The sequence below is a fragment of the Dasypus novemcinctus genome, chromosome 1, assembly GCF_030445035.2.
Source record: "Dasypus novemcinctus isolate mDasNov1 chromosome 1, mDasNov1.1.hap2, whole genome shotgun sequence".
Classification (NCBI taxonomy): Eukaryota; Metazoa; Chordata; class Mammalia; order Cingulata; family Dasypodidae; genus Dasypus; species Dasypus novemcinctus.
Genome location: NC_080673.1, coordinates 207,687,504 through 207,707,370, shown reverse-complemented (window position 1 = coordinate 207,707,370; position 19,867 = coordinate 207,687,504). Strand labels below are relative to the sequence as shown.

General features: G+C 55.8%; 1 protein-coding gene across 2 annotated transcripts in view; it reads left to right on the top strand.

The window, feature by feature from the left end:
* The window catches only part of NSD2 (nuclear receptor binding SET domain protein 2), an 89,246-nt gene that overhangs the window by 46,087 nt on the left and 23,292 nt on the right, over nucleotides 1–19,867 (top strand). For both annotated transcript variants that reach the window (XM_058301535.1, XM_058301548.2), the window contains exons 8-18: nucleotides 840–921; nucleotides 3,056–3,180; nucleotides 12,848–12,979; nucleotides 13,551–13,674; nucleotides 14,473–14,670; nucleotides 15,400–15,579; nucleotides 15,766–15,922; nucleotides 16,064–16,269; nucleotides 17,253–17,356; nucleotides 18,602–18,871; nucleotides 19,660–19,776. In XM_058301535.1, coding sequence (XP_058157518.1) covers nucleotides 840–921; nucleotides 3,056–3,180; nucleotides 12,848–12,979; nucleotides 13,551–13,674; nucleotides 14,473–14,670; nucleotides 15,400–15,579; nucleotides 15,766–15,922; nucleotides 16,064–16,269; nucleotides 17,253–17,356; nucleotides 18,602–18,871; nucleotides 19,660–19,776 — 1,695 coding nt within the window. The remainder of the gene's footprint in view (nucleotides 1–839; nucleotides 922–3,055; nucleotides 3,181–12,847; nucleotides 12,980–13,550; nucleotides 13,675–14,472; nucleotides 14,671–15,399; nucleotides 15,580–15,765; nucleotides 15,923–16,063; nucleotides 16,270–17,252; nucleotides 17,357–18,601; nucleotides 18,872–19,659; nucleotides 19,777–19,867) is intronic.

Sequence of the window (19,867 nt, the reverse complement as noted above, 5' to 3'; positions counted from 1 at the left end):
ATCTTGGACATTTGAAATGTCAAAACACATTAAATGGTTGTGGGAAATGTTTTCTTACCAAATAGCTCAGGAAATAGTACCTGCCCTCTTCCCTGGCTGGGGTTTTTTTGTTTCAGGAGACGTTGAGCCCTTCTGCTGCCAGGTGCTCTTCGAGTGCCGTGTACCTGTGAATCTGTCCATGGGCCTCGTGACCACCTGCCAGGAGGCCAGTCTACTGGCGCAGCTCCCAGAAGTGTGGCTGAGCTTGAGGGGTGGGCCTTGCTGTTGGGCAGTACTCCCCACTGCCTACAGCCTTTGAGAGGACGTTTTCAACTATGCTCTTCAAATCCTGAGAGCAGACAAAGTGTTCATGGTCTCTCTCTAGTTCCCCTTCTGTTTTTATCAGCTGTAAAAAGTGTATTATTGATGGTCTTTATTTGTGACGTTTATCCCAAGCTGGTCTCAGCATTGGACCTTTGGAAATTGTCAGTAGGGCGAATTGAAGCAGCGACGCTGATGCGCACGTGACAGGGTTTCTCTTTAAACGGATTGGGCACCTTCAAGGGCAGGAGGTCGGGGTTCCCCCAGGTTACAGTCCGCCTGGAATCAGGGGAAGCCTGGCACATGCTCCCGTGGGCTGTCTCCAAGGCCTAACTCGAGCACCACGGGAGTGGGTGTCCGCAGGACGGGGCCCTGTTCTCAGAAGCCCTGTGGGGCGGCCGCCAATACCCGTGCGTCCTGGAAGACGCCTCTGTTGTGCGACTTTTCAGCCATCATTCCACCTGTGTTCATTCACATTGGGAGATTTTTTCCTTTCCTTTCTTTTTCTTTGTTCTTTTTTTTTTTTTTTTTAATAACAGAGAGAGACTACCACTGACAAAACAGCCAGAACAAGTTCCTCTAAGGCCATGGAGGCGGCCTCCTCGCTAAAGAGCCAGGCAGGTAATGTAGTCGGCACCCCACCCTCCTGGTCTGCCGGGCTGCGTGGGGCTGGGTGCTCGGGGGCGCAGGGCAGACCCCCGTTCATGGAGCCTCTAATCTGAGGGAAGGGCCTCGGGCAGGCAAGGGGCCCAGGTAGGAGAGTGACGGGAGACCCTGGGGCTTAGTGAAGACGGGGAGGGCTGGGCGGGGGGGCCCAGGGAAGCCCCTCTGTGGAGTCGGCCGGGACAGCCCCGGAGGGGTGGGAGAATCCAGCTGGGGGCAGGGGGTGCTCATGCAGTCTGAAAAGAAGCCAGTCGAGTATGGGAGCTGTGTTCAGGACTCAGCTAAATTTTATTGAACTCACTTTTCTACTAATTCCTACTTGATTTTATTATTTTCAATGTAAAGTTATAGTGGAGAGGTGATTTAAAACGGATCTTCCCAGGTTTCCTACTTGAATGGTGCCAGTTGTCACTATAAATTCTCTCTGCTTCAGTGTCCTGGTCCTCCGTGTATATTCACCAGAAATAGAAGTGGGGACTAGTTGTTTCTGGTTCACACATTGAAGAAACTAACCTAAAAGTTTTTTGAAAAGTAACTATCAAAACAGTTAAAAGGGTAGTCAGAGTCCCCTTTACTTGTCATCAGTTACCCTTTGGTGTTCTTGTCTGAACTTCGTTAGGGCACGCTTCCCACCACGAGCTCTTAGGAAGGCAGAAGGAGTGGAGGAAAGAGCTGGTGGAGACAGGGACGGCTCTCTCTCCTTGTGGGATGTGAGGCTCAGGCTGTTCTTAAAAACCAGTTAGACTCACCTTTGAAGAAGACTTGTGAGCAGTCAGTTTGAACACTGAACATTTGATGAGATAAAGGGTTTTTTATTTTAAGTATGATACTGATATTGTATATATAAGTGATACTTTATTTTTTAGAGATACGTGTTGAATTAAAGTTTTTTATTTAAGTATATCATTCATACAAGAACATATATAAACAACAAGTGTATAGGAAAGTAGTGAACTTACAACGCAAATAGCTAAACGTTATACAGGGGTCCCAGACTTCCCCCTCCACCAACACTTTGCATTGCTATGAAACATTTGTTACAAACTATAAAAGAGCATCGTCAAAATGTTACTGACTGTATTCCATATCTTACGTTTGGTGATTTTTTTTCCCCCCAACCCACCCCATCAATATTATTTACTTACTTATTTTTGAGGTTCTGGGGCCAGGGATTGAACCTGGGACCTCTTACGCAGGAAGCCAGTGCTCAGTTACTGAGCTACATTGGCTCCCCTGAGGTGGTTTTTTCATTTGTCTCCTTGTTGTTTGTTTTTGTTTTTAGGAGGCGCTGGGAACTGAACCCAGGACCTCCCATGTGGGAAGCAGGTGCTCAACTGCTTGAGCCACATCCGCTCCCCTAGTTTTTAAAATATGTTTTTATTACAGAGATTGTGAACTTATGAAACAATTGTGTACATGTGTAGAATTCCTGTGCAATACCCCTTCACCAAAACACCGCACTGTGGTAGAATATTTGTTTCAGATTATGAGATAATCAGACTATTACCACCAACCATGGTCTGTAGTGTACATTTGGCACACTTTTTCCATACCCCTCATTATCAACATGGTACATCTTTGACTTTGCTGCAGAAATACTACAGTATTACTATTAGCCATAGTCCACAGGTCACTCCAGCTGTATCTTTCCCATGCTTCTCCACATTCCCACCCTGCAATAGCGATGTACATCTGCTGTAGCTTACCAAGGACACTCTTTCATTGGTACCATCAACCACACTTCTCATCCACCTCTGGGCATGTTAACGTTTTTAATGGGTGAAATGGTGTGTCTGGGATTTGCTTCAAAAAAATTTGGATGGGGACGTGGAACTGGGCCTGGGCGAGGCAGTGCTGGCCGGGCGGATGGTTGTTGGAGTCAGGGCTGGGTGGCCACAGCCAGGGCTCCTGGTGGCTCGTCTGCTTCTGTTCACATCCGGTTTTCCTGTGATGGAAGTGTAGTTCTTAGTATGACAAAGGAGCCCAGAAGATTCGTCTTTAGATCCTCGTGTGTAAGAGGGATGATGATGAAATAGTAGGTTGAGATTGTAACATTTCAAGCTTTACTTTATAAACCAAAATTATTTTACAGCAATGAAAAATCTGTCTGATGCATGCAAACCACTGAAGAAGCGAAACCGGGCTTCCGCAGCTGCGCCCTCAGCTCTTGGGTTTAGCAAAAGTTCATCTCCTTCCGCATCCTTAACTGAGAATGAGGTAAAATGCTAATAATGGGGATTACCGTGGCATTCATGGGAAGGCCACTCAGTTACCTATGGGAGTGGGAGTGGAGTCAGGCTCGGGGCAGAATGTTTGAGTTCCCAGAAAAGTAGGTGAGTCCGAGGCCCTCTGAACACCATCCGAAATCCATGCACTGGGACACCAGCCCTGGCGCCTGTCCAGGCATGTCCGATGTCCACACGCTGGCACGCAGGGTGTGCGCTGGCGCGCAGGTGCGCGTGGGCTGTTCTGAAACCTGTGCCCCCAGCGTGCCAGCTGAGCCGACCTCTCCCTGGTGCTCGGGCCTCGTGCCTTCCTCGCTTCCTCCTTGTACCCCCTTAGCTCAGGCCGCACACTGCGTCCTCCTGAACTTTGCTCTCTTAGAGACCTGAGTGCTGAGACGAGACACAACTACTGTTGTGAAACGACTTGTATTTTCTGGACACGTGAAATATGTGATAGCAAACCGTAGCTGTCTGAAGCTGCTGCCTGCCTTCGTTGTAACACGACATCCAGACTTCGTTGTCCGAGCTGAAGTCTCTGCCATTGATGAAAACAAAACAAAAAGCACCTTGAGACACAAAAAGTTCTTTAAAAAATGGAGATGAGACAGACTGTAATTTTTTCCTAATCTTCAGAGGTAGTTTTGGATTCCTGATTTTAGGGACTGCCTTCATGGAGCTCCGTCTCAAGGGTTGGCTACTCTGTAGCTTGTTTCCCGTGGTTCTGTTCTTTTAACTGCACAGCATTAGTGAGAGGGGTCAACCCGGGGGCCTTTGTGGGACAGGGCAGCGAACCAGGGGTGGGCCTCGCTGGGGCCTCTGCACTCTGACCCCATGGATCGCGCGGTGTGGCGCAGTGCTCAGAGCGCTCTGAAGATGACGATGCCACCGGAGGCTGCCGCTCGCAGCTCGGGGCGTCCTCGGCCCTCGGGCCCTTAGGCCGGCGAGGGCTTGCTCTTCAGATGCAGTGAGAATTTGTCACTGAACTTCTAGGAGCTTACTGAAACACAGAAGAAACTTACTTTTACTTTTCTCCCTCTTATGGCTTGTCTAAGTTGAGGTTAGGAAGCTAGACAGTTGAATGAAAGGTGATCTATAATTCCCAAGAAATATATTAAAAATAAAAAGCTTCAGTTCTGTAGACCCTTTCACTTAAGTTGGGCTTTTTTGTTAGCATATTCTTTAATGAGTTTTTCTTGCATCATATTTTGGCCCACTTACTCAGTTGAGTTTTTACTTGTACTGTTGTCAGATGCATTTGGAAGGAAAAAACGGAGGCTCCTGAACTCTTACCTGTGGTTCCTGACCCGGAACCACGTGGATAAAGGCGGGGCTTGGAGCAGCGCACGGCAGGGCTGACGTGGCCGGGCTTACGACACGCCTCAGTCCTGCCCAGGGTCCAGCATTAAGTTTAACGGATCGATACAACTTCTGGCTTAGACCTTTGTTCTGAACTTGGGAAAACTGAGATGAATCATTTTATAATCACTAGCCTTAATTGACTATAAATTCCGTAGAACCTGGAGGTTGATAGATGATTAAATATTAGAGAATGCCCTTCCTACGTCTGGAGGTGACACACAGACCCTGTAGATTGCATTTGGCCCCCAAAGTAGAAACGTTGAACATGCCAGGCCTTTCCCATTAGATCACCTTTGTGTGCTTTCTACGAAGCTTTCATTAGAGTTTATTTGTACAGAATTAGACTGTTCACAGAAACAATTGCAGATGACTAGAAAAGACTTGTCAGTTATGTATCAGTGGTAACTGAGCCACGCCAAACATTTATGCTGTTTGGGAAAAGTGCAGCCAACAAGGCTGAGTTGCCTGTAAGCATATGAGGCCAAACGTAGCGTTATTAAAACCCCTGTGAACAGCTGGGTCCAGCTGTGACGCAGGCAAGGCAACGCGGGAGTTCCTGTTTGCCGGGGCTCCAGCGGCCTCCTTCCCCAAGTCCCACACCTGCCCAGGGGTCTCTGTTTTCTTCCTCTTACCATGTTTGATTGAAATAAGGTATTTTCTTAGGGTTGGTATTTCAAGACATGTTAGGTTGTAATGTGGCTTAAATTCTTCTCAAAAAAGGTGTCTGACAAGTAGAATTTGTGTTGGAACCATCAGACTCCATTGTGCTAATCGCCTTAATGAAGAAAGTAGATTAAAATTGTCCACATGTGCAACAAAGGCGTGACGTGAGTTTTCTGTCACGTCGTTTCTTCTCCCCACGGTAGAGCCAGTTCTCACCCTTCTTGCCTTCACTGGCAGCGGCTCCTGCAGGGGCCCCTGAGCCTGCCCTGCCCCCACCTGCTTGTGTGGCTCTCATCGCACACTGACACCTCTTCCTGCCACAGCCCTCTGTTTTTACCGGGTTTTAATAAACGCATAAACAATGAAGAAAGCAGATACATGTTCAGACCAAGGTAAGAGACCTAAGTAAGGCCATTTAATTGGTCATGTTCATCTCGTAATAAAAACACATTCCTACTCCAATAGGAGTGTAGATTTCAAATCGAGAAGGGACACCATGAAATCGTGGCTCTCAGAGATGTGGCCATGATGCCACATCGAAGGCAATTCATCTCATTAGAGGTAGTTTTTCTCTTTTAGTTCTTTACTTCATTGTTACTGGAAAAAGTCAGCATCGGTACCTTCAAAAACAAAAAACAGCACACATTAAAAGGAGTACTTGTTAGATATTCTCATTGCCAATGAAATGTATTCAATACTGTAGATATTAAACTAATTTCTGACGTAAAAGGCAGGAAAAGTTTTGCTTCTGTCCTTTTTTACTAAGCAGTTTTACTATGAACTAGACAGAGTACATTTTTAGGAGGAATTATCACTTACAGTATCGTGTGAACCATTTAGCCCTCGCCTTTTTATTCAGTGACCACTGTTGGCGGGTTGCTGTAGTAGGCGCTTGGTGCCACCCAGCTCGTCAGGGGCTCATGTTGGAGCACGAAGTGTTCATTTGCCATCGTGCTTAAATGTTGGTTCTCCGGCGGCCGGCCTGGGTGCCGTGCCTGGGCTTCTGCACGTTTGCACGGTGAGGACGTGCCCCTTTCTCTTCAAGCTATGGAAGCAGGGAGCATGTGGTTCCCGTCAGCTCCAGCCCTGGGTTCCTTCCCTGCAGCCTGCGATGGAAGGTGCCCGCTAACGCCTCTGTCCTTAAACGCCCCGTGTTGAGATGCACGGACAGCGCCTCGGGCGCGGGCGCCAGCGAGGACTCCGTGCTCACTGTCACGACGGGAGTTATCATGATAAAAATAATAAAATCACCATTATTCCATTTTTGTCCAAAAGTATACGTTTTGCTTTGGCATGAAAAGTGACTCTTTTGACTCGATTGTGTACGTGGGGATAAAATAAACCTAGAAGGGGCGGAACGCCGGGTTTGCTTGTGTAGCCTTGTCGGGGACTGGCCTGTGCTGAGAGTGGCTGGGTGTTCCCTCGGTTCTGCTCAAATGTCGTGGAAATACCTGGTGTCAAAGATGGCCCCCGGGCAGCCTAAGCCATGATATTCCCAAAGGACCAGAAAGGTACAGGATCTGGAACTTTAAACGGTCACTGAGTTAAAGTGTCAAGTGGAGGGAGTCAATGTAAAAAATGGCCTGGCCCGCAGTGGGGGTGGTAGGCCAGAGGGCTCTGGGAGAGAGCTGAGGGTGTCGTTTGAACCTCACGCCTGCTAAGTGGTGGGAGGGCTGGCGCGTGATGGTGCCACTCCGTGCGGACGTCGTCGGGGGCAGCCAAAGAAGGCGGCAGCCTTTGGGGACTGGTCAGCATGTCCGCAGAGCAGTGCCAGGTCAGCGTCAGCTGAGCCCCAGAAGACACGGGGGCCGGGGGGGAGGCATCGTCTGCCGGGGGACGCTGGAGAAGTGACGAGGGAGGCAGGGCAGTGTCTTTGCCTCCTGCAGCGAGAGGCCCCTCACCTAAGGCAGGGCTGTCCCGATCCTGAGGCCTGGGGGTGGGCAGCTGGCCCAGGCGGGCGGCGCGGCTTCCTGAAGGCAGTGAGCTGGAGGGGTTCCTGCCCGAAGAGCCTAGGAAGGGCAGTGTTGAAAAATCGATCCTACTCCTCGTTTAATACGGAATTCCTTCATTTCCCAAACGAAGCGAGAATGAGTGCATTCTGGTCCAAGACATCTGAGCTGCCCGTTGGTGGGATGGTTTTTGCTTACGTTATGCATAGCATCACTGCAGAGATTCCGTTTGATTTTCTTCAAAATGTCTCTCATAAGCCACGTCTGTGCCCGTCATGCTGAGAGAGCCGTGGGAAAGAGCTCACTTCTATAAAACTTGGAGGCATTCATAAGAAAGAGAGCTTGTCTGAATGTGTAGAACTAGACTGGCTGTTCTAAACGTGGATGTACGCCACTGTAATGGGGCAGGGCCGCCAGAGTCCTGCCTCGCTTCTCTAAGTCAGGTCCAGAGCCACGGCCGAGCGAGTCTGCAAGCACCTGCTTCCCAGCTCCGGGGAAAGCCGAGCCCCTGTAAGACAGGGTTCCCTCCCCTCCCAAGCCTGTCTTGCTCTCCTGCAAGGGCTGTGGGTTCTTCGCAGTCATCTCCTTAGGATGTATTTTATCTATTAGTCTTGCCTAGCTGAAAATAATCAGTGTTTTTAAGAGGATGTTTCTGAAAACTGGTGGAAACCCAAGTGAAGATTCACAGTAAGGAAGCAAGGTTTCGTGTGGGGCAAGGCAGGGTCTCTTTGCAGGAGGTTTCGGGGCTCGCCCACACCCCTGCCCCTGCCCCGAGTGGGGTTGGCCTGCCTTGCCGCGGGAGGCAGGCCCGTGATCCCTGCAGGGTCCCCTCCAGCTTGACGTCAGAGTCTGTAGTTTTCATTGAAATAGGCCCCTCGGGCATAAAAGGGATTAAAACGGAGTTCTTGGGATTTGGGAACAGGGTCAGGGAGACACCCACTTACAGACCGTACTGAGTTGGGGCCCCTCGCGGTAGTGGAGGAAGCGCTGCGGGAGACCTGAAGCTGCGGCCTGTGCCTGGCCCGCTCCGCAGGCTGCGGCCGCGGGTCCTGGAAAAGGAGAACAGGACGGTCGTCAGGGGGCCTCTAGTGCAAACTGTTCTTGCCGTGTATGTGCACGTAGTGAAGACGGCGCCAGCCCTTGAGCGTGTTCTTGGCCTGGCGGGGTGGGTGGCCCTTGGGCTCAGTCATCTCATCATGATCTCCCCTGGGAAGCAGTTTTCCAGGGGAAGGGAAGTCTTTCCTGCACTCTGTCTGACTGGGTAGAAAAAGGAGAGCTGGGCGAGCCATTCTTGGATGACGTATGTGAATCCACATTGGGAAAACGATCCCGTGTGTGGCTCTGAGAAGGTTGGTTTAAAACAGACTTCTTCTCTTGTCTAGTGGGGGTTGGGGAAAAGTACACTTATTCTAACTTTGGCACAAATACTCGTTTCCTTTTCATTTGATTTTTAACTTCACATACTTCTCAAACATACCTCCTCCTCTAAGTTATAAATTCCTTTTAAAGGCTTTGTTTTGGTCAAACTTTTTGTATCTATCGTTTGAGGGCCCTTTTGATTTTATGTAAAACTTTGGAATTCTTTTAAAATTAAAATTCGTCACTTCAGTTTATAAAAGCATGAAAGAAAAAGTTGCTGAGGGCTGCTGTTTAATCTGGCCTTGCTCTGTGTCTTTGCAAAAAGATCCCACACCCGTCCCTCACTGGGCAGGTCCCCTTGACTTGCTCTCAGGTCCCCTCCTGCCTTCCTGTCTGCTTTTAAAGTGGTCGTTTGTAAAGAAGCAGATGGCCTCCTGCCCACTTCAGTGGTCAGTGAAATTGATTTTGACCGGTCAGCTCTGTCGTCGGTCCTTTCGCTGTTCGGCCTGGAACGGTGGAAGTCACTGCTGACCCGTCAGCCAGAGATTGCTGTCGGCTGCCGGCACGCGGGGAGCTGCCGTCGGGGCCACCGGCCGCAGCGGGCGGGCACTCCTGGCCCTTGACCAGAGGGGGTCGGCTGAGGCTCGGCCGCCCCCATCCGCTGGACACCTTTGTACTAAATGGTTACAGCCTAGGCCCACACTTACAGTTCCACTGGCCTCTTTTGGGTGGGAATATACATACATTTGGGCCTTTGGTGTTTAACTTTTTGGCATCCACTCCAAGGCACGATAACCCTCAGGCCTGCTTTAGCCGAGAGAGCTGTCAGGTGTGGGCAGGGGCGCCCGTCCCGCAGGGCAGGGAGTGTCTCCCCCCGCACACAGCCGCACGCAGGCCCGTCCCTGCTGCCTGGTGTCTGGGGTGAAGCTGCAGCGTGGCTGGCAGCCCCGGGCCCTCCCCATGATGCTCCCCACAGCCGACCTCGCCAAGGACGAGGTGGTCACGGGCGGGTGGGGGGCCCAGAGGCCCGCTTTGCTTTTGAGGAGGGCAGGCTTGGAATCAGGTGCGTGCCACGTGATGCTCTGTCAACAGAAGTTCTTGACGGCCCTGGGCGGCCCTGACCGTAGCCGCCGCGTCTCGGGGGCAGGCAGGAAGGCTCTGGTCAGGGTAGCTGAGGAAGGCTGTCCTGGTCAAACTCCCGTGAACTGTAGCGCTTCAGGTGACGGACGACTAGTTTTAAAGTTACTTTAATTACTACTCTAATATTTTACTGTGATGTTAACTCGGTAGACCTGTTAGACATTAATTTTTTGATTTTAAGCTCATTAAATATGCTGAGCACAAGATTCTTATATTTGTAAATCCAAAACACTGTGTGAACGTATTTCTAGTTATTGATTTTTTCCTTTACAAAACGTAAGTTAAACATGACAATAATAATATTGGTATATACAAGTATTTATTGTCCAAGGTCTGTAATTGTATTTTGAAAATGATGTGGTACTCAACTTGTGAAGGGATTTGCTTTGTCATAAAACTGGGTTCTGTTTGTGTCCTCCTGCCCCGAGCAGAGGTCAGGGGCTGCTTCCAGCCAGAGGGCAGACCTTGGCTGCAGACCCTCCGCACGGCTTGTTGTTCTAGAAGTTGGTTCCAATGTGTTGTCCAGGTCACCCTCTGTTCTGTAACCTCATCATGGAAAACCCTGTACCTGTATCAAGGAGCCTATGCCCCCTGCACCTGAAGTCATGTATTTCTAAGGCAAATGGGCAATTTGATAAAACATAATGAGTAGAGATTAGAGAAAGTATTTTCAGATTCAAGAAATGTTTCAAAAGTCAGGAACTCCACCGCTTGAGAGCCAGTTCCGCAGAGCAGCTCTGGAAAAGGCGCAAGGCAGCTGGCAGGAGTCCTGCCAGTCTTGTGTCTGCTCAGTTACTGCGTTTTCCTTTTCCAAACGCGTCCTGCTGGACACGGAGGAGCTCATAAATGTCGTGTTCTGAGCTGTGGGATGTGTGGACGGGACCGTGAAGGTGAATGTGCTGCCTTCACAGATGGCCTCTCGGAGTGAGCACCCTGCCCGCGCCCAGGTGGACGGCCTTGGCGCACCGTGCCCCTCCCTGGCGGGTGGCTGACCAAGTGGAGCGTCAGACACCTGCTGTGCACTGGTGGGCCGTGGGGGCTGGCAGGGGGCTGGTGGGAGGAAGGCAGAGGCCCCTGCATTGCTGTGCTCAGACTGTGCAGCCATGGGGCTCCACACGGGGCCGTTTGTATTGCCACTCGAATGTGTACTCCATGTTTATTTCCTCAGAACCGACTTTGTTATCTAGGAAGTAACTCCAAGTGGAAACATGCTAACTTTTTCTGTAAATCTTAAATAAAAGGTGCTGTTCCTTCCTCTGACCCAGGACTGGTCTGTGTTTTCTGTCTTTCTCTCCATGCACTTGTTTTTCTTTATTGGCTTTGCGGTTTGCTCCAGCCACACCAAGGGGAGAACACGGGTTGGGGCAGAGCCCGGCACCCAAGCCCGCATTGAAGCTTTCTTTCTTTGTGCCTTGGTTTCTCTGTCCGTGAGCCGCCCGCCGCACGGGGTCCAGGCTGGGTGCCCCGGGCGGGCTCCCTGTGTGCCTCCCGGGTACACAGCACCCCACCTGGGCCTCGCGGGACGTGAAACATTGAGGTGTGGACTCAGGGCGTGTGTCCAGTGGCTTCCTTTGTGGGTGCTGAGGTGAAGGAGGGGGGCGAGCCGACAGGTGGCCCCTGCGGACCTCTGCCCTGCTGCGGCCAGTCTCGGGGCCACCAGCCTTGGCTCACAGTGCCGCGGTGACTTGGCGTTGTTGAGCGCGGCAGGTTCCACCCTGAGCGAGCCTCCGAGGCCACCGTTCCTTAAACCTTGCTCCTGTCACGCACGTGCTGGGCACATGAGAGGGAGACTGGAACGCCGGGTGCAGGTGTTACCCCAGGGCGCACAGGCACAGCCACCTCGGCCAGCGCGGGGCAAGGGTGGGCAGGAGGCAGGGCCGAGGCGGGGGGCTGTGGAGGGGACACACCCCGGTTTGGTCAGCACTTGTCCAGGGAGCTCCTGGGAGGGCTGCGGGATCAGCTGAGCTCCCCGTAGTGTCTTGCTTTTTTTTTAAGATTTATTTTATTTATTCATTCCTTCCCGCCCCCCATCGTTGCACGTTGTCTTCTTGTCTCCTTTGGGAGGCATGGGAGCTGACCTGGGACCTCAACGTCGGAGGGAGGCGTCCAGTGGCTCAAGCCAGCCCCACTCCCTCCCTGTAGTTCTGACGTGGCTGATCTCAGGGTCCAACCTGAGACCCCCAACACGCGGGGCCGAGGCTGTCACACCTGTCTGGGCGCCCGAGGTAGGGGAGGCGGGGCTTGTGCTCTCACTTTGTTCCGAACTCCAGAGCGCAGTCTTCAGCATTCCCTTACAAGACTTTAACCCCCGAAACCCAAAAGCGCTTTTAGTTTATTTTTGTTGAAACCAATTTGGAAAGCAAGACGTTTTCCCCATTTTCTTTCTTGGAACATTTTTTGATGTTGCTGGTCAAGTAAGAATGATGTGTTTGTATGCTGTGACCAGGGTGAGGTTTTAGCCCGGTCTTAAAAGCGCTCTGTTACATGGAAGAAATGGCGGCGGCGAACGAGGTACGGCCAGCCAGGCGTCACGTCACACGTGCACACGCCTCTGCGTCCTTCCCGGTGCTAGCAGCAGGCGGAGCTTACCTGGCCTTTTCCCGTCTGCCCGGGGTGGGCGGTGGGCGGGAGGCAGGAGCGAATGAACCGAGAGAACGAGCATGGGGGTCAGGAGAAGAAGAGAGGGGGCCGGCTCGACCTCGGGCAAGGACTGTGGACAGCTGCCGCTGCCCGGGGCCAGCGTGGCCTTCCAAACTGGTACGGCCTGCAGCAGTAAGAAACTTGTATTTTGACACTGCATTTCGGTTCCTCTAAAAGCGTAATTGGTATTAACGTGTTTCTCTCACCTCGAAATAGTCGGACCTGAAGAGATCGGGTAAGAAAGGCTGCCCTCCTCGCGTTAGTCCCCGTTAGAGCACGGGGTGAGGACTGTGAGGCGGCGTCACATCTCACGCCTCTCATGCGCACGCGTGCTTACTAGCCCACAGGACGAGGCCTGGCACGAACTCAGTGATGAGCCGTGTCTCCAGAGAGCCTGGCCGGCGCTCCCGCTGTACGCGGCCAGAGAAAGGGCCCGCAGCCTCGTGGCCCAAGGTGGATGGTTGCGTTGCAGAGCGGGTCTGTGGTGGCATCAGCCCGCTGCTCTCCATGGGCCGCCCGTGACCTGCCACCCTCGTCCTCCCTCTCCAGGTCTCGGATTGCCCCGGAGATGAGCCCTCGGAGTCCCCGTACGAGAGCGCAGATGAGACGCAGACCGAAGCGTCCATCTCGTCCAAGAGGTCGGAACGTGGAGCGACAGCCAAGAAGGAGCATGTGTGCCAGGTGAGGTGAGGGGGGCGGTGGGGCGCGGCACGGCACTGCCCCCAGCCCCGCCCCTCCTCCCTTCACGGCTTCCGACTGAAGGAGCTGCGTGCCTGGAGAGTGCCCTCCGCCTGCATGTGGAGCATGGGCCTCGGGGGGCCCTGAGCATGCTCATGCGCGGACCGACTTCCCGTAAAGGGCAGACACGGGGCGGGCCATGGTTCAGCCGGTGTGGGCGCGGGGTCCTTGGAGAGGGCGCAGGATGGCGTCCCCGGGTGGGCCCCATGGCCTGCCTGTGCCCTGTAGGGCCATGGGGAGGCTGCACAGTGCTGCGTGCGTGTGGCCCTTGCTTGGCCCCTGAACCTTTGCTGGGATCTTGGTTTCCGGGGAGACTGGGTTTCCTGGTGTCGGAATCTGGTCTTGAGCACCTCGCGCGTCCTCTGGTGTTTCCCTGCTGGCTCCCGTTCTGAGGGTCCTCTGAGGAGCACCTTGCCTGCTTTTTGTTGGACGTCATGCCGACGTGGGCTGTGCCACGTGGCTTCAGGACGGGCGGGTGCTGCTGAACGGCTGACAGGCGCTTGTGTCCCCACAGCTGTGCGAGAAGCCTGGCGGCCTCCTGCTCTGCGACGGCCCGTGCTGTGCTGCCTTCCACCCCTCTTGCCTGGGGCTGGCCCGGAGCCCGGAAGGGAGGTTCACCTGCAGCGAGTGCGCCTCAGGCAAGTCCTGCGCTCGGCCGCCATGGCGACGCTTGTTGTGGAGTGTTGGCTGTTTTCTGCGTCAGCTCTTAGCACGAGTCCTCCTGTGCTGTCTTCACGGAGAGACGCTGGCCTTCACTTGTGACCGCACCTTCCCATGGCCCCGGTGCCCTCCCGTCAGGGTCGGCAACGCTGCCTTAACTCAGGCTGTCTTGGGGAGGGCCTCTCAGTAGGGGTGCGAGGGCAGAGCAGCAAGGGAGTGGGTGCGTCGTCCGAGAGCCTGGGGTGCCCCACCCAGGTGCCCGGCCGAGCCCCCGAAGGCGCGTGCACCTCCTCACGAGCTCCGGCCCCCACAGAGCGGCTCTGAGCCCTGCCACCCTGGCCCCCATGGGGCTCGGGCAGGCAGGGGCCGCTGCCTCCCGCCTCCCCACTGCCCGGCCTGTCCCGTGGCAGCAGGGTCCCTGGGGTCTTGAGTTCCCTCAGCCCAGGCGGCAGGTGTACACCTCGCTTGCAGGCACATCTGTACGCCCAGGCCAGGACGAGGCCATGCCCGTCACACCCCATCGCTCGGCTGCGGGCTGGCAGCTTCCGTGACAGGGTCGCAGAGTGGCGCGACTGCCTGCCTGTCCGAGTGGTGCGCCTCTCCTGGGACAGTCTGCAGCCAGGCGTCCCTTGGCGTCAGAGTTCCAGGACTGGTCAGCAAGGCTGGTGCAAGAGCCGGCGGCTGCCACGGAAGAGGGCTGCTTGGCTTTCCTGACCTGGGAGCGCCAGTTTAATCCCTTGCGTCTCTCCCCCACCCCTTTCTTATCCCTGTGGCAGGGACTCACTCGTGTTTCGTGTGTAAGAACAAGATGGGCGTCAAGCGCTGCGTCGTCTCTCAGTGTGGGAAGTTCTACCACGAGACCTGTGTGCGGAAGTTCCCTCTGACGGTGTTCGAGAGCCGGGGCTTCCGCTGCCCACTGCACAGCTGTGTGAGCTGCCACGTTTCCAACCCCTCGCACCCAAGACCCTCCAAAGGTACCGGGAGCCCTTCCCTCTGCCAGCCCAGGGCCGCCACACGAGGCCTGTCCCAGGAGATGGCTGCCGCCTCTTCCCCCGCGGGCAGCTGCTGCCTGTCACTGCCCGTCACTGGCCCGGTGGGGTGGGTGCTCCTTGGCAGAGGGCCTGCACCCCCTCTCCACTTCTTCTCCTCCTCGAGTCACTTCAGAGCCTTAATCGTAGGGGAGGGACTTCTGTCTCTGAACCTTTTGGTGGGTTTGGTTTGTTCTGGTTTCCAGGGTCCTGTATATTTAAGAAAAACACTTTGAAAGCAAACTGCATCTGCGCAATTCGCTGCTAGGTGGGTGGGGTGGGGTGGGGGCCACCCCTGTGTGTCAGCCCCAGCTGTTGTCACGGTGCGGTTACACCCTCCGGGGACATCCCATGCTTGGGGTTGCTGGGGGGATGCTCCGGGCGTCAGGCAGCCCCCATCCCGCTGCAGAGTACTCGGCCCAGGTACCGGGGGCAGGCCCAGGGCCCGGGCATGGCATTTCAGACGCTCTGAGTGAGCTCCCGGCGTGTTCTTGAGACACATTGGCCCTGAGGAAGCGTGTCTTCATTATTTCCACGGTGCCTCTAGCGTGAGCTGCCTCCGCCCATTTGAACTGTTTTTCTGTTACTGCTGAGGGGCCTGGCCGCTGGAGCCGGGCTGTGCAGAGCTGCGGGTACGCCCAGTGGGGCTGCGAGCACATGTGTGTTTGCCTCCAGGTAAAATGATGCGGTGCGTCCGCTGCCCCGTGGCCTATCACGGAGGGGACGCTTGTTTGGCGGCGGGCTGCTCGGTGATCGCATCCAACAGCATCATCTGCACGGGCCACTTCACTGCTCGCAAGGGGAAGAGGCACCACGCGCACGTCAACGTGAGCTGGTGCTTCGTGTGCTCCAAAGGTGAGGGCCTGCCAGCATTGGGGACACTCTCTGTGGTTTACACTGAGGGGCTTTACAGGACCAAGGAAGTTCCTCGTGAAGGAAGCGTTTGCATTTTGCCTGCTTGCAGAACGCTCTTTCAGAAGTAGCGCTCAGGGCCGGGGTGGGGGCTGCGATGCGGGGCCGACTGGGCTCCCCCTCTTGCAGGCGGAAGCCTCCTGTGCTGCGAGTCCTGCCCGGCCGCCTTCCACCCCGACTGCCTGGGCATCGAGATGCCCGACGGCAGCTGGTTCTGCAACGACTGCCGCGCGGGGAAGAAGCCGCACTTCCAGGACGTCATCTGGGTGAAGCTGGGGAACTACAGGTGTGAGACCCAGAGCCCTCCCCGCCTACGCCTTTTTGTTAAAATATGTTCATTTCACTTAGACTGAAGTACTTAAACTGTTGACATTATCCTTGCTCTTTCTGAAGACTCTGTGAACCCTGTTTTTAATATTTATAATAGATGGTGGCCGGCAGAAGTTTGCCATCCCAAAAATGTTCCCCCAAATATTCAGAAAATGAAGCACGAGATTGGAGAGTTCCCTGTGTTTTTCTTTGGGTCTAAAGATTATTACTGGACACACCAGGCTCGCGTGTTCCCGTACATGGAGGGAGACCGGGGCAGCAGATACCAAGGAGTCAGAGGGATCGGAAAAGTCTTCAAAACCGGTACCAAGACGGCGCGCGCAGGGCTGTGCAGATAGGGGGCAGGCCGCGCCGCCCGCTCCGGGCCCTGGGCCGGACTGTGTGCTGCCTGTGCCCGGGCACGAGGCGCAGATGGGAGCTGCCCAGGAACTTCCATCCTGTTGCTTTGTGGCTAATTTCACCCATGGGCTTTCAGGCCCGCTTTTAAGAAGTGCACTGAGGACTGCTGTACAGTTTTACATCCCTGCCCCCGTGGGAGAGGGAAGTACAGGGAAGCCTTTCCTGCTGTGTGTCGGCCTCGTGCGCCCGAGGCCGCCTTGCTCGCTCGCCTCCGGCGTGCCCGGGGTGGGGTCAGGTGCCAGGAGTGAGCAGGCGGGCGGGCGCTCTGCTCCAGGGCCCGGCCCGCATGGGGTGGAATGCAGGCAGGCGAGGCCAGGACTGTGGGGTGCAGGAGGGCAGCGCGGGTGCTGGTGGGCCCAGCACCCTAGGGCTGCGTGGGAGCGGCAGGCTCCTGGGCTTGCCAGAGCTGTTCACTGGGATGGAGGCTGGAATGGCAAGGCGGCCGGCTTGGCCAGGCTGCCTTCCACCGCGGGGGGCGGGGCCAAGTCTGAAGGTCCTGCGGCAATAGCCCGCTGGCCCCGGGCGGCCAAGGCCCTCCGCCTGGACGCCGGCCCCTTGTGTGGGCGCCTGCTCGCCCCTCAGAGCCCTTTCTGCTTTGTGGTGAACAGAATGAGGACAGACAGCCCCACATTCGGCGCTGGCGACCCTGCCCTCACATAGCCCTTCTCACATCGAGCTGGGGCCAGGCAGTGCGCAGGCTCCCGGGGACGCCCTGTGCTCTTCCCGTGGCAAGCGTCTTGTAGGATTTAAACAGTCCATGGCAACTAGAAATTACACTTGGCAGCAAAATGAAAATTTAAAGTAAACTGTTAAAAAACACAGCTGAAAGGGTAGGTGTGTTTCTCCACTAAAATTACCTACTAATGTTTTATTGACTTTCTTTTTAGCACTGCAAGAAGCTGAAGCTCGTTTCCGTGAAATAAAGCTTCAGAGGGAAGCCCGAGAAACGCAGGAGCACGAGCGCAAGCCCCCGCCCTACAAGCACATCAAGGTGATGCCCGGGACGCCCGCGTTGGGCAGGGCCTGTCTAAGGTGGTGGTGGGCTCCCTGGGTGCTGGCGGAACGGCACCGCAAGGAGTCGGAGAGACAGCCGGCCGACGCCCGCCACGCCCAGGCCGCGGAGCTCGCGAGGCGCACAGCAGGCGCCGACCCACCAAGAAGGTGCCCTGCTGACCTGAGAGCGGGCGCCAGGCAGGGCGCAGCGCAGGGTGGCGTGGGAGCGTGTCTGTGGGGTCTCCCAGCGCGAGGCTGGCATGGTGGAGCGGGATAGGAAGGCTGGTGCTGACGGGCTCCCCAGAGTAGGGGGATGCGAGCCGGCTGCCCCGGCTGAGTCACGCGCCCCCCGAGCACAGGGAGGCCTGGGTGTGAGATGGCCGGCGCGCCGCAGCTCCGCGCAGTGCTGTGTTGGCTGGGTTGCCAGGGGCCCCTACAGAGCATCGTTGTCAGAGCACAGGGGACAGGGTTGTAGGGGCCATGGGCTCGCTGAGGGGCCGCAGGGCAAGAGAGGGACGGCCGCCGGCCTGCCAGCCTCAGGTGTGCGTGCGCAGGCGGGGTGCACGGGAGCCCCTACCTGGGCCTGGGGCCCACCTCCCCTGCTGTCCTGGCGCTGTTCTTAGGCCGAGCGTGGCCAGGGCTCACTGGTGCCTGCTGCCGTCTGAAAGCGCCATCCCTGCCTGGCCTGTGTCAGTGCGCACAGGAGGCGGGGTCCCTGCTGGCCTTGCCCTCCAAGGTGCCTCGACCCACGGGTGCCGCCACCTTGGGTTGCGCAGGCTCCGGGGTGCCACGCTCACTCGTGCTGTGTGTGCACGTCCTTGTGTGTGTGAAGGGGGACTGGCTCCCAGGAGCAGAGGGGCCGAGCCAGAGAGCGCGGAGAGCTGAGACCCTTGTGACGCCTGCCAGCGGGCCCCGAGGGCACGCGTCCCTCCTCGTGCATTCCCGGCTCAGTGTCTTTTCGATTCTCTCTGCTACTTTTGTCATTTCCCACCTGCCTCTCGGCTTCTGTGCGGGCCCTCAGTGGGCACTGCCAGGAGGGTCGTGCGTGGTCGGGGCACCACAAAGGGGCCCTCTCCAGGCTCTCCCGTTGGGCCCTGCCGCCCTGGGCCGTCTGCACGCTGGGTTTGGGGCCTCTTGGGCGCCCTCCCGGGCTGGCCTCGGTGCGCTGCGTGAGTGCGAGTGCGGGCGTGGAACCTCAGTGACCCCGGCTGGGTGGGCTGAGGCAGCTCTTTTCTCCCTGCAGGTGAACAAGCCTTACGGGAAGGTGCAGATCTACACAGCAGACATTTCAGAGATCCCCAAGTGCAACTGCAAGCCCACGGACGAGAGCCCCTGTGGCTCCGACTCGGAGTGCCTCAACAGGATGCTCATGTTCGAGTGCCACCCGCAGGTGTGCCCTGCCGGCCAGCACTGCCAGAACCAGTGCTTCACCAAGCGCCAGTACCCCGAGACGAAGATTGTCAGGACCGACGGCAAGGGCTGGGGCCTGGTGGCCAAGAGGGACATCAGGAAGGTGGGTGCGTGGCCACCTCGCCAGGTTTTGACGTTCACATAAAGGTGGTCTCTTGAGAAGTGTAGGGTTGAATTATGTAAACCTGTAGGTTACATGAGAGAGTTGTCAGAGTAAAACACGTTCCTAAGACAAGTCTTAAGCCAGAATTTATACTGTTTGCTTTTGCGAAACGGAAGCTCTGAGGAGCCCACGTCTGCCATGAGCGCTGTCGAGGGCTGGGGGGACGGAGTCCTCGCGGACACGGCCTCCACTTGCGGGTGGGAGGGCTTCTCTGGCCGCTCTGTCTCCAGTGTGCTAAGGGGCGGGCTAGCGCGGCGCCAGGTCAGCGCCCAGGGCTGACCTGGCCCTGGGAGGGGGAGGCCGCGGGCACCCCCTGCGGCGACTGTGAAACACACAGGCCCCGCCTCCCGCCCGAAGCCCAGGTCGTGCTGATCCAGGCCAGTGCCCAGTAGCCGGTTGGTTCTTTCTGGTCCTCTTTGATGGGGAAAGCGGTCCCTAAGGCGTGAGTTGAGGTCACGGCACACCCTTGAGAGCAGCGGCATAGGAAGCCAGGGCGAAAGTGTTGCTGCTTCAAGAATCAAACTTGAGTAGATTTTTTATTGATGACCTTTATTTGTGAAATACGTGTAAAATCACTTAAACTCGCTTGGACCTAGAAGGGCTGTGTGAGGCCTCGCCCTGCTGAGGTTGTTTCCGAGGCACCTGTTCTGGCTGGTCCGGAAGCTGGGAGGGTTCGGCCCTCAGACCGGCCAGCACGTTCATCGTTGTCGCGTTCCTCTGGCTTGCAGGGGGAGTTCGTGAACGAGTACGTGGGGGAGGTGATCGACGAAGAGGAGTGCATGGCGAGAATCAAGCGCGCACACGAGAACGACATCACGCACTTCTACATGCTGACCATAGACAAGGTAAGGCCGGGCGTGCCCCGCGGAACCTGCGCAGCCCCGGATGGCCTCCTGCGGGCGTCGCCCCGTCTTCACTGACGGCTGTCCGTGAAAG